At 37.5% G+C, this 14221-nt stretch overlaps 1 protein-coding gene across 31 annotated transcripts in view; it reads left to right on the top strand.

The window, feature by feature from the left end:
- Positions 1–335: 335 nt before the first annotated feature.
- Positions 336–14221, top strand: part of CLASP2 (cytoplasmic linker associated protein 2) — a 238037-nt gene continuing 224151 nt past the window's right edge. For 23 of the 31 annotated variants that reach the window (XM_053598631.1, XM_053598619.1, XM_053598630.1 and 20 more), the window contains exon 1: positions 1605–1994. In XM_053598631.1, coding sequence (XP_053454606.1) covers positions 1800–1994 — 195 coding nt within the window. In that variant the 5' untranslated portion in view covers positions 1605–1799. Of the gene's footprint in view, positions 1995–14221 lie in introns of all 31 variants that reach the window. The other 8 variants (XM_053598627.1, XM_053598623.1, XM_053598632.1 and 5 more) reach the window with 6 other exon arrangements.

Genomic DNA, 14221 nt, shown 5'->3' with positions numbered 1-14221 from the left:
TAACTGCTATCTGAACATACACCAAGAAAATCAACATTTCTTGGCCCAGTCAAGTTGATATATAAAATTAAACATAACTCATAATTAACCTGACTGAGGCACATTCTCAGAGAAATTACAACCAACAAAAGAAAGAAACTTTACAATACAATATAAAACACAAAAAATATTTTTAGAAACTTTCAGAACAAACACAGACAACAGTAGATTTCTTTGAATTTTATTATTATTTATTGTGAATATTTCAAATGTCATTTTCCATCGAATTCATTCACTCATTCAATTTAAATTAAATGTCCATTATTTGACAGGCACCAACCTAGGAAAAATACAAACCTTCCTGGAGCTTTCTGTGTGTCAGAGGAGTCAGATATTAAATAATCATTTAATTGTGTTTGGGAATAATTGGCAGGAAGATAAATACAGTGTACATTTGGAGTACATTGTAGACAACTTTATACCCACCAATAACCCTGACCCTACCAAATACCGTGACAGATGTGAAGCAATTGGAATTCTTAAGCATTGCCGGTGGGAATTTGATTTGGTTCAGTCACTTCCGTAAACAGTTTGGCAGGTTCTTCTAAAGTTAATCATACACTTATCATAAGACTTAGTAATTCCAGTCATTGGTGTTTATCCAAGAGGAATGAAGACATATATCCACACAAAGACTTGTACATTAACTGCTATAATGGCTTTATTAATAATTACCCCAAACTGAAAACAGACCCACTGTCTGCCGACAAATTAATGTATTAACAAATTGTAGTGTTTCCACACAATGGAAAGCAACAAAAAGGAATGCACTTCTGAGAAATCAGCAGCATGGGAAGAACCTCAAGCAGGAGGCTAAGAAAGTCAGATTCAAAGAGTATAGACCATATGAGTTTTGTGAAGTTCGGGAACAGAGAAAACTATGCTACCATGCTAAAAAATATATATAATTATTTGTTTAATATCTATCTCATCTGATACATGAAGAACCTGCCTAGGGAGTAGGTGGTTGACTGGGAAATGTCTGGGAACCTCCTGGGGGCAACGGAAAGGTGCGGATACTTTCTTTGGGGTGGAGAAAGAATCCATTTGCCAATCTCATTAAGTGTACACTTAAAATCTGTGGGTTTTACTCTATATAAACCCAAGGCTTTTTTTTTTTTAAAGAAAGTATTACACAATGATTGCGATGGTGGTTGGAAGCAGGAGTCACGATGTTTTTAATGAGGAAGAACACTAACGTGTGTTCTGGGTTTTAAAAAATGGCAATGTGGACGAGAAATCTCAAATACGAGAAACTTTCTTCAAGTATTGAATTCAAGTGGAGGAGAACCTGGAAGGGTTCTATACATTACAGGACGAGGGCAGGGCGCTGCGATAAGAGAGGCTGCTGAAGAGCCGTCCAAGTCTTGGGAGTGACGACCCAAGTCGGACCCCAATTCCACCGAGAAGTCTCGCCGCCGCCAGCGGTTTCCGCAGTCTCCACCACCACCACAAGCGAGCAGCTTGAGCCGGACGGGCGGGCGTTCGCCGGCGTCGTGCTGACGTCACGCGCGTGCTGACGTCGCCCGCCTACGCGGCCTCTGAAGCGAGCTGGGGCGCGGGGGGCGCCGAGTTTGACTAGTTTGGGGGCCGCTCGGCGCTGCTCTCCGCGCGCCCCGCGAATCGTGCCTCCAGCGAGCCAAGCGCCTCCTGCGGGCTTCCTCGGGGATCCGCACTAGCGGCTACGAAGCGCTCGGCTAAAGTTGGCCCCTCACGGACTGGCCGGCGGCGGGCGGGCGGCCGGTTGGCCGCTCGCAGCCATGGAGCCCCGAAGCATGGAGTACTTCAGCGCCCAGATGCAGCAGAAGGACGTTGGAGGCCGGCTGCAGGTTGGGCAGGAGCTCCTGCTATACCTTGGCGCTCCTGGCGCCATCCCGGACCTGGAGGAGGACACGGGCCGCCTGGGCAAGACAGTCGACGCCCTCACCGGCTGGGTGGGCTCGAGCAACTACCGGGTAAGCGACGGTGGCGCGGCCCGGCTGGTCACGCCCTCCCCGGCCGGCCCTTTAATCCCGGACATGAGTGTCGGGCGGAGAAAACTCCTATCCCAGGCAAGCGTAAAAAGCCCTGGGGTCCGGTGGCGTGCCCCTGCTGGTGAGACTGTCTCTCTTTAAGCGATCTCAGGACCGACCTTCCACAACCACCAAGTTTTTCCACATTTCAGAACAATGACAGTTTCCACCCTTATGAACAATGACAAAAAATTCAGCGGTTACATGAAGTGTGTGCGGAGTAGGACACAATGTTGATCACTTAAAAAATCAGTGATGTACGCTTGAGTTTTTCAAGGTGTGAAAAGAAAAAATCCATGTTAACTCACATACGGTAAAGGGCTCGAGGACTTTTTAACACTTCTATGCACCTGTCTAAACACTACCTAGAGCCAGAAAAAGGGCACATTAGGATATGATTTTAAGTTGAAGAGAGATGTCAAGTTAATTTCCTCTTAATCAGTGGTTTTGTCCTATTTAATCTTTTGTTTCTTTTTTATACTTTTCGTGTCGGAGAGGTTATGATCTTTGTCTCTAAGCATCTTAACGGCTTAATCAGGCGTCCGATTCCGTTTACTTTTAAATCTAATGAAAAGATGCTGATCCCAAGGCATCATTTATTTGCTTTTCGTTTATTGACGACAGAAAGCAATTGAAACAAAGTCCTTCACTTTGTTTTGCCGCATTTGAGGACTGACACGTATTTGAAAACGGGTCTTAGCAGTTAGGCTGATCCTGGGGGAAAAAATTAAAAAGATGAAGTACAAGAAGGGATAAGTGTTCCTGAGGAGTCAAGAGTAGGCAGGTTGTAACATATCCACGTTAGGAGGCCCGGTAAATGTTTTATAATTAGCCTGTTCTGTAGTTGATAGCAGTTATTTTTCTTTCTTGTCTTCTGGTGGCAGTGTTGCTTTAAAAAGCTGGCCTGAACTTCTGTGGATGAAGTGATTCTTCTTAGCCGTATATTCTTACAACCCAGGGACTAGGGTGTACTTTGAAAGCTTTTATCCACATAGAGAAGAAAGGCAAATTCTAGAAATGATCCAGATTTGATAGTAAAACCTATTTGAGTTTTGGAAAGATTAGACTTTTACAAGGATAATAAACAGTTTGAGAATTAACCACTTCAGTGCTCCTTTACATACCATCTCTTTATTATTATTTTTAGAAGTTTGGGGAAAGTTGGTGTTAGTAATATACTGTTACCATTTGGAGGATTATTGTTACTTTGGAAGAAATAAGCTAAATTTACTTTATAAGAAAGGCATAGACACTCAAGATAGTCGATTTTATGGTACAGCTTAGGCTGTTGTAGAAAGATAGCCCTTTGGTAATGTTTGCTGTCTTTACTAAGTGAAGATTGATGTGTCAACCTTCTTTTAGATTGGGCTGTAGTGAAATGGCTTTAGGCTATTTAACTCCTGAGATGTATGGTCAGTTAATGACAGTTGAGCAGTCACACTGGGTTTCTGTGATGCTACAGTATCCTACTTTTTACATTACAGGAAAAGCAGGGCTGTGTTTTTCTTTTAACTGGTCTTGAAGAGTTAGAATCTATGGGGGTCTCAATCAGGTTCTCATTTGTTTTTATTTCTCATTTTCTCTTGCTCCTCACTGGATAACATGGCCTGAGACAATTTCAGCAACCTGAAGAGAACTACTGCAAGTTCCTACCACCTTATCTACATGCTTCCCTGTAGTTGTATAGTCTACCTTCTTTTCTGTTACAGGGGATGCCCATCTTCCTCGTTTGTGCAATCCCTCCACATAAGTATTAGATCCTTTGTCCTCTTGCCTATTCAAAGACATTGATAGCAGTTCTTTCTCCTTCCTCTGAGTTCTGTCCTTTCTACTGAATTCTGTAGTATAAAAACTTTTCTGACATTGTTTGGGAGATGGCATTCTAATTAATCAGTTATATGGATTTTTTAAACTGGGGTACCAAACCAGGTAATCATTTTTTTTTCACTGAGGATAAAACATTTAACTCTTAAAGTGTACCATAGGAATTTTTGAACATGGAAATGAAATTGTACTTAAATTTCAAATTATACAGAACAAAATATAGTTTTTTTTCCCTTTGGATTTGTTAGTACTTCAGAGTTCGAGTTTCTTTTTTTTTTTTTCTTTTGGCCTGAGTAGAGTGCTATGGCATCATAGCTCACAGCAACTTCAAACTACCAGGCTCAAGTGATCCTCTTGCCTCAGCCTCCCAAGTACGTGGGACTACAAGCTGCCCAGCTACTTTTTTTTTGTTTTTTTAGTAGAGTCAGGGTCTCACTCTTGCTCAGGCTGGTCTTGAACTTCTGAGCTTCAGCAGTCCACCTGCCTCAGCCTCCCAGAGTGCTAGGATTACGGGTTTGAGCCACTGGCCTAGGCCCCATTGAGTGTCTTAATAACTGTCATTAGTTAATTTGAGTGCCTTCTATATGCTGGGAATTTGATATGGTAAGGATCCATCTGTGAATAAGACAAGGCTCCTTCATTCTGCTTCATTTGTGTTTATTGATGACTTACCATTTGTAGACACTTGCTCTTTTAGGCCCTGCAGATACATTGGAGGAAAAAGAAAGAGAAATCGTTGCCTTTGGGGACTTAGATTCTAGTAGGGGGGACAGAAATAAGCAGGAAATATAAATAAAATATATAGATGATAGATAGTGATAAGTGGTTTGGAAAAAAAGCAGTGAAGGGTATAGGGAACATTGGGCAGGATACAGATGTTGGAATTTGTTTTCTTTTTTAAAAAGAGTTGGGGTTTCTTTTACCCAGTCTGGAGTTCATGTTACCTGAAATGACCAAGACCAGACTGGGCAACATAGTGAAGTCTTGTCTCTACAAAAGGGATGGAAGATGGGGGAGTAAACATTGGAGCACAGCAGTGTGATTGTCATTCACTACAGCCTCCATCCAGCCTCCAACTTCTGCATTCAAATGATCCTATCGTCTGAGCCTCCTGAGTAGCTAGGACTACAGGCTCATGCTACAATGCTTGGCTGATTATTAAATTTTTGGAGAGATGGAGGCCATCCTTCCGCCTCAGCCTCCCAAAGTGCTAGGATTACAAGTGTGAGCCACCGTGCCCAGCTCTTACATTCATTCTTAGTTTGCTTCTCCCTCCTCAATCTTGCTTTATGGTCTTCATTTGGTAAAAATGTAATAATGTCTTCATTAGTATAGTGGTGAGTAAAAAAAAAAGAAAAAAAAATCAAAATGCGATAATGGTTAATCTCACTCTGCCTACCTCAAACCTGTACTGATACAGCTGAAGGTGAATAGAAAACAACAGAAAACCTCTTCAACTGGTTTGATTTTAAATTCCTGACCTTCAAGTGGGCCCTTAATGCTGCCTGGCAGTCATATTATGTTAGTTTATTCACTCTTTTGTTTAGACAACTATTCTACATCTTTTCCTCTCCCATTGGTTGGACCTATCAGTATTTCTTCTGTCGTTATTGTCAGCTGAGGCCTTGCTTCCTGCTTTACAGAGAAAATTAAAGGAATTAGAATTTCTTAAGACTTCCTGTACTGTATTTACATACCTCTAGCCTTTATACCCATAGCAGGCTCTCAATATTTATTGGATTGGTAATTGAAAGCACACTTGCACACTTACCCCTTCATTTATCTATTAGTTGGATTCCTTGAAAACTTGGATACTAAAACCATCTCCCTCTCTAAAAAAAAAAAAATCAGTTAAGTTCTAGGCCCACATATGTCAAACAGGATTTTTACCTACTGAAATGTTTGCACCCAGGGCTGCCAAGTGTGTCCATTGACTATTTTGGGCTATTCACCTCCCATATAGTAATATTGTGTGTACCCCATCTTCCATCCCTTTTGAGAACTATTGTTTTTAAGTGTATGTCTAGAGGTAGAAATATTGGGTTTTACTTCCCTTGTTCCCCTCATTCTACCTATCTTTAATTTTGCTATTTGTTTCCTTTTGGTTTTTAGGGAAATGATTTTATTATTTATTTATACACGTAAAAATAACCTGGTTTTAAAAGGTTATGGCCAGGCACAGTAGGTCATGTCTGTAATCCTAGCACTCTGGGAGGCTGAGATGGGAGGATCTCTTGAACTCAAGAGTTTGAGACCAGCCTAAGCAGAGCAAGACCCTGTCTCTACTAAAAAGTAGAAAAAATAGCTCTTATCATGGTAGGTGCTTATCATCCCAGCTACTTGGGAGGCTGAGGCAGGAAGATCACTTGAACCCGGGAGTTTGAAGATGCTGTGAACTAGACTGATGCCATGGCACTCTAGGCTGGATGACAGAGTGAGATTCTCTCAAAAAAAGAATAAAAATAATATATAAAACAATTTATTTAAAAATAACCTACTTCTTTTCAGGTTTTCAAAGTTTATAAGCCATTAAGTTTTACTGATTTAATCTGTGCATACATGTGCACTTTCTTAGCCAATTACTCTACTGCATTCTTTTTTTTTAATTTCAGAAAATTGTATGGCTACATACATTTTGGCTCCGTAATTTGCTTTTGTACATTTTAAGTCAAGGTCATAAGTGTGGCCTTCACCCAGAATATATCCATAGCACCAGTTAGGAGTGAATTTACCCTTTCTCCCTTTACCCCTTTCTACCTACTTTGTAAGGTATAGCCCATTGAAGAAGTGTAGCCAAATTACTGTGTTTTGAAGTCATTTGAAATAGTGTTTGGTATAGTTATGTTACTAACTGGATGTAAATTTAGATTCATTTATTTTATTTCATTTTCAATAAAAGTAGTTCTTGCTAAAAGAAGATATTGTTTGAAGAAATCTAGTTTTTTCATTGTTTATATTCTATTCACAACCATTAATTTTTTTCTGTTTATCTTACTATCATTGTTTTTAATAAACATTTATATCTATTTTATTCTCCTTTTTTGATACATATACTTTTTCCCAACTTGCTTTTTTCACTTAAGAAGATATCTTAGAGATCATTGCATAGCAGAATTAGGATCATCTTTATTTTTATTTTCAAGTGTGATAGTACCCTACAGTGTACCATATTTTATTGAATCTGTCCCATACTGATGAATATTACATGGTTTCTAGTCTCTTGGAGTAAATCTTCTTTGCATATATCTTTTCATAATCTTGCTAGTAAATCTTGGTTATAGATATCTATGTTCTTTTTAAGAGTATATGGTTTTCCTGCTTATTTGAGATATAGCAATGATTATTAAATTTTACATGTAATTGAGTCTGTTTTGGATTTTCAATTATGTTTTTAGCAGCCTTATTGTTATAATTCACATTCTGTACAGCACACTTATTTGAAACATGTCATTTACTGATTTTTATATATCCACAGGTTTGTGCAGCTATCACAATTTTAGAACATTCTCTTCACCTTTTAGCTATTACCTCATGCTCCATGCCCACCCCACCCAGTTCTAAGCAACCACTGTTATACTTTCGGTACTCTCTCTCTCATTATACATTTGAGTGTTTTAGACATTTCTTATAAATTGAACCATACAACATTTGTCCTTTTATGACTGGTGTTTTTCACTTAAAATTTTCAGGGTTCATCCATGTTGTAGGACAGGTCAGTCATGCCTATTTGTGGCCAAATAAAGTTCTGCTGTACGCATGTACCACATTTTGCAACACATGTTTGATGGACATGCAGGCTGCTTCCCCGTCTTTTGGCTATTGTGAATAAGGCTGCAATGAACATTGATGTGTAATAATGTATCTGAGACCCATTCAATGCATGACTGTATCTGTCTGAGTTCAGTTCCTTTGGGTATATACCTAGGAGTAGAGTTGTTGGGTCATGTGGTAATTCTAAGTTTTGGAAGAACTGCCAAACTCCTTTCTAAAGTGACTGTACTATTATACATTCTTACCAGCAATATTGAAAGGTTCCGATCTCTTCAAATGTTTACCAAGGCTTGTTTTTTTCCTACCGGTAGTAGATGTGAAGTGGTGTCTTGATTTGCATTTCCCTTATAATAAAGATGTGGAGCATCTTTTTATGTATTTATATCCATTTATGTATCTTCTTTGGAGAAATACCTACTCAAGTCCTTTGCTCTTTTTTTTTGTTGTTGTTGTTGGTGTTGTTTTGAGACATTGTCTTACTCTGTCTCCTTGGCTAGAGTGTCAGGGCCACAGCCTAGCTCACAGCAACCTCAAATCCCTGAGCTCAAGTGATCCTCCTGCCTTAGTCTTCCAAATAGCTGGGACTATAGGCATGTACCACCATGCCCAGCTAATTTTCCTATTTTTAGTACAGACAGGGTCTCATTGTCATTCAAGCTGGTCTTGGACTCCTGAGCTCAAGAAGGCCTCCCACCTCATTTTCCCAGAGTGCCAGGATTACAGGTGTGAGCCACCATGCCTGGCCCCATTTTTGTTTTTTTAATAGATTTTATTTTTTAGCACAGTTTTAGATTCACAGCAAAATTGAATAGAAGAGACATACAAAGGGTGCCAAAAATGTATACACATTTTAAGAGGCATTATCTGTGTATTACTTTTCAAAGTTAAATTGTAGAAGGTACTGTTACTGGTCAAGTGTACCTAGACATGTTATGCGCATCCATTTTACCTGCAATTTTTACACTTCTGGGAATTATTGAGTTTACTTTCAACAAGATCTTTTAAAATGTGTAATCATTTTTGGCCCTGGTATATTTCTCAAATACTCCCCTGCCTCTACATAACACATGGCTTCCCCTACTGTCAACATCTTCCACCAGACCTAGTCTTTCATGGAGCACAAGTTTTTAATTTTAATGAAGTCTACCTTATTATTTCTTTTTTTTTTTTTTTTGTGGTTTTTTGGCCGGGGATGGGTTTGAACCCACCACCTCCGTCATGTGGGACTGGCGCCCTACTCCTTGAGCCACAGGCACCACCCTCTTATTATTTCTTTTGTGGATTATCCTTCGGTATCATATCTAAAAATTATCGCTACACTCAAGATCAATTAGATTTTTTCCCATTTTATCTTCCAGAAGTTTTATTGTTTTGCCTTTAGTTTTATAATCCATTTGAGTTAATTTTTTGAGAAGGGCGTAAGGTTTAACCTTACGGTGGAACAATGATGTTCCAGCATCATTTGTTGGAAAGAGTGTCTTTTCTTTTCTTTTTTTTTTTTTTTTTGTGGCTTTTGGCCGGGGCTAGGTTTGAACCCGCCACCTCTGGCATATGGGACCGGCGCCCTACTCCTTGAGCCACAGGCGCCGCCAAGAGTGTCTTTTCTTAATTGTATTCCCTTTCCTCTTTTGTCAGAGGTCATTTGACTGTATTCATGTGAGCCTATTTCTAGGCTCTATTTTCTGTTTGCTCATTTTAAAATATTGGGTTGTCTTTTGACCATTCAGTTGTAAGAGTTCTTTAGATATTCTGGATGCAAGTCCCTTAATAGATAAATGATTTATAAATATTTTCTCTCATTCTGTTGGTTGTCTTTTCATTTCCTTCATGATTTTTTTTAAGATTAGGTATTTTTAATTTTGATAAGTCTAATTCTTTTTTGTTTGTTTTGGTTTGTTCTTTGTATCTTAAGAAACCTGACCAAGGTCACAATGATTTATCCCATGCTTTCTTCTAATAGTTATATAGTTTTTGTTCTTTCATTTAGGTTTATGATCTATTTTGACTTATTTTTATGTATGATGTGAGGTAACAATTTAACTTTATCTGATTGGCATTGTCTCAGTACCATATGTTGAATGGTCTTGGCACCCTGTTGAAAATCAGTTGCCCATAAAAGTATGGGTTTATTCCTGGGTTCTCTTAGCCATTGTCACACTATCTGAATTAATGTAACTTTGTAGAAGTTTTAAAATTGGGAAGTTTGAGTCCTCCAACTTTTTAAATTTTTTTTTTTACATATACAAGTATTTATTAGGTTTCCACTTTTGCCTTCACAGAATTAAAAAGGCTTAAAATTTAATAACAATAACAGTGTTTAAGATAAGGACTAGAAACAAACACCTCATAAAGAATGAATGACAAATACATTCAAAAAAGAAATCAGACGATTACTGCATTGAAATATTAAGCAATAATAATAATAATCATGCAAAGAAAGTAACATTCACATTGTCAGATAAGAGTGTGTCTATTATAGAATGCTTTGACTCTGAGGTTCAGTATGGAGTCATCAGTTAACTTCTTATTTTTTTCCCCAAAGTCTCAAAAACTAGACAACTAATATTTATAAATAAAAGTAAAAAATAATTTCAAAAAACAGATCATGCCAAATCTTATAGACAATAGAAAAAGAAGAAATACTTCAAAATCATTCTACTTAATCTGGATACACCTGATATTGAAATTGGAGAAAATATATTATTATAAAGGGGAAATTGCAAACATACTTCACTTATAAATGAGGATGCAATATGCCAAACAACATATTAACAAGTTGAATTAAAAGTTAATGTTTAAGTAATGTACTTTGATCAAAATTAAATTCAATTTATGTGAGAATTAGTCACTTTTTAAAATTTTTCAAGATTTTTTTGACTATTCTGGGTCTCTTGAATTTCCAGATGAATTTTAGCTTGAGCTTATTACCTTCTGCAAAGAAACTAGTTATCAGATACATGTTTTGCAAATAGTTTCTCCTAGTCTGTGGCTTATCTTTTCATTTTCTTAGTCATGTATTTTAAAAAAGCAAAAGTTTTTAGTTTAATGAGTATAGCTTATTAGTTCCTAAATCAGGAAGATTTTCTCCTGTGCTTTATTCTAGTAGTTTTATAATTTTAGGTTTTATGTTTATGTGTCTGATCCATTTTTTGAGTTAATTTTTGTAAATTATGAAATGTATAGGCTGAGTTTTTTTGCATGTAGATGTTCAATTTTGTAGCATCACCATTTGTTCAAAGACTATATTTCCTTCATTGAATTGACTTTGCACAGTGGGATATCATTTGACTGTGTGGGTCTATTTTTGAGCTCTCTTTTCTGTTTCATTGATTTATATGTCTATCCTTTTATAAATACCACACTATCTTGATTATTCTAGCTTTATATTAAGTCTTTCTTTTCTTTCTTTTTTCTTTTTTTTTGTTTGAGACAGAGTCTCAAGCTCTGGGTAGAGTGCTGTGGTGTCATAAGCTCACAGCAACCTTAAACTCTTGGACTTAAGTAATTCTCTTGCTTCAGCCTCCCAAGTAGCTGGGACGACAGGCACCCACCACAATGCCCAGCTATGTTTTTTTGTTGTTGTTACAGTTATCATTGTTGTTTTAGCTGGCTCGGCTGGGTTCGAACCCTCCAACCTCAGTGTATGTGGCCAGCGCCCTACCCACTGAGCTATAGGCGCCGCCTATATTAAGTCTTGAAATCAGGTAATTTCACTTTAATTTCCTTATTCAATGTGGCATGGATATTTTAATTCATTTACTTCTCTTTTTTCCTTTTTTTTCTTTTTATTTTCTGAGACATGTATTGCTCTGTTGCCTGGGCTAGAGTGCAATGGTGTCAACATAGCTCACTGTGACCCCAGACTCCTGGGCTCAAAGAATCCTCGTTCCTCAGTCTCGCAAGTAGGTGGGACTACAGGCAGGTGTGTGCCACCGCACCTAGCTAATTTTTCTATTTTTTTTTGTAGAAACAGGGTCTTGCTCTTGTTCATGCTCTTCTGGAACTCCTATTCTCAAGCAATCCTTCCATCTCGATCTCCCAAAGTGTTAGGATTACAAGAAGGAGCCACCGGACCCATTTATCTTTCTATACATATTTCAGGATCAGTGTGTCACTTGTCAATTTCTTTGACAAATCCTTCTTGGATTTTGGTTGAGATTGCATTCACTCTAGAATACTTCATAAGGGTTGAAAACATAATAATACTGAGTTCTTCAATCCATGAATTTGGAGTACACATACCTATCCATTAATTTAGTTCTTTTTGATTACTTTTATCAGCATATAGATCCTATACTTAATTGGTCTGAGTATTTTGTGGTTTTGTTAGTTTTGTAAATGATGCTGTTTTTTTAAATTTGAAATTTTGATCTTTTTTTTTTGAGACAGAGTCTTGCTATGTAGCCCTTGGTAGAGTGCCGTGATGTCACAGCTCACAGCAACCTTCAACTCTTGGGCTTAAGTGATTCTCTTGCCTCAGCCTCCCAAGTAGCTGGGACTACAGGCACCTGCCACAGCACCTAGCTATTTTTTTTGTTGATGCAGTTGTTATTGTTGTTTAGCTGGCCAGAGCTGGGTTCGAACCAGCCAGCCTGGGTGTATGTGGCTGGCGTCCCACCCACTGAGCTGCAGGCGCCACCTGAAATTTTGATTTTTGAAATTAAGTGCTAGTGTATAGAACACAATTGCTTTTTTATAGTAGCCTGTTAGCCTGCAACTTTATTAAACTCACTAGATCTAGTATTTGTTAGAATCTGTTTTTAATATTTAATTTCATCTATTTCCCGAATTACTTCTTTATGTAGATCTAAGCTTTTGTTTGCTGTCATGTATTTTTGCCCGCAGATTTTACATTAACATTTTTTATAATACAAATCTGTTATAATGAATTCTGTCAGATTTCACTTACTTGAAAAAAAAATCTTTACTTCTCTTTTTTGAAAGATGTTTTACCAGGGATAGAATTTTGATTTGATGGGATATTTTTGCAGTATAGTAATCTCCCCTTACCTGTAGTTCCATTTTCTATAGTTTCAGATACCCACAGTCAACCATGACCTAAAAATAAGTAAGTATAATATAATAAGGTATTTTGGAAGAGAGAGAGAGAGACCACATTCATATAACTTTTATAACAGTACATTGTTATAATTACTCTATTTTATTAGTTATTTTTGTTGATTTCTTACTGTCCTTCATTTGTAAATTAAACTTTATCATAGGTATGTATGTATAGGAAAAAGCATAGTATATGTAGGGTTTTGTACTAGCTGAGGTTTTAAGCATTCACGGGGGTATTGGAATATATCCCCTATATATAAGATGGAACTAATGTACTGTAAAGATGTTAACTACTTTTTGGCAGGAAGTATCTTGTAATTGTGTTATTAAATGTGTCTTTTTTTCATTGACTTAAGATTTTTCTTTCTTTTGGTCTTAACAAATTGAATATGATGTCTTGACTTTTTTTTTTTTATTTTCATTTTTGGGGTTTTCTAAGACACTTAGGTGCATCATTTGATGCCTTCTCTTATCTCTACTAAATTTTTGGCCATTTCTCTCCAAATATTTCTTCTGCCTTATTTTCTCTTCCTTTTCTAGAATTCCTATGATATATGAGGTTGGACAATGAAATTCATTAACTCATCCTAGAAAAAAATGCTGCATACCTCATTGCTGAATATCACTATGATCACTTTCAAAGTTCTTCCTTTGGGAAGCTGTGCTCTGATGCCAACACCTAGTCCATCCTTCAAAGCAATTTTGAGACTCTTTTTCTGGAATGGCCACCAGAGCTGTCATTGTATGAGCACCGATAATTAAGTTCATGAACTCATCCTAGAATAAATGCTTTGAAGGGTAGACTAGGCACTGGCATTGGTGCATAGCTTCCCAAGGAGAGTACTTCAAATTTGACCATAGTGATATTCAGCAATGTAGCACTTTTTCTAGGAAGAGTTTGCAAACTTAATTCTCGTATATATACAGGGTGGCCATAAAGTTCACGTGCAGTTTAGAATAGTTGTTTATTTGCACGTGAACTTTATGGCCGCCCTGTATTAGACAATTTGGTACTGTCCCACTGCTTTTGACTGCTTTGTCTCCAACCCTTTCCCCCCTTTTTTCCCTGTTTACATTTCAGTTTGGATAATTTCTGTTAACCTATTTTCAAGTTCATTGATTCTTCTCAGTGTCATATCTGTTGATGAGCATCTTAATCCTTGTACGAAGGATTTTTTTAATTTGTTGTTTTTAATTTGCATTTGACTCTGCCTTAAGGTTTTTGTCTCCCTGCTGAAATTCCTCATTTACTCATGCATATTTTCTATTCTTTTACCTGGAACCTTCAATACATTTATTTTTGTTATTTTGGATGCTCTGGCTGATTATTCCAACCTCTCGCTTTGCTCTTGACATTGATATCATTTTTGTGTGTGTATCCTAAGTTTCAGTTGAAAGCTGGACAGTGTTTAAGATGTTTAAGTTCAGTAGTATTTATGCCTGGGAAAGGCATGCCTCTTTTTTCTGCTACGGTTGTAGTATGGAGCTGTGTAATCAGTTTAGTTCAAGTTGAG

This window comes from Nycticebus coucang, chromosome 8 (genome assembly GCF_027406575.1).
Source record: "Nycticebus coucang isolate mNycCou1 chromosome 8, mNycCou1.pri, whole genome shotgun sequence".
Taxonomy (NCBI): Eukaryota; Metazoa; Chordata; class Mammalia; order Primates; family Lorisidae; genus Nycticebus; species Nycticebus coucang.
Note: the sequence above shows the minus strand (reverse complement) of the source record. Positions and strands in the feature narration are given on the sequence as shown.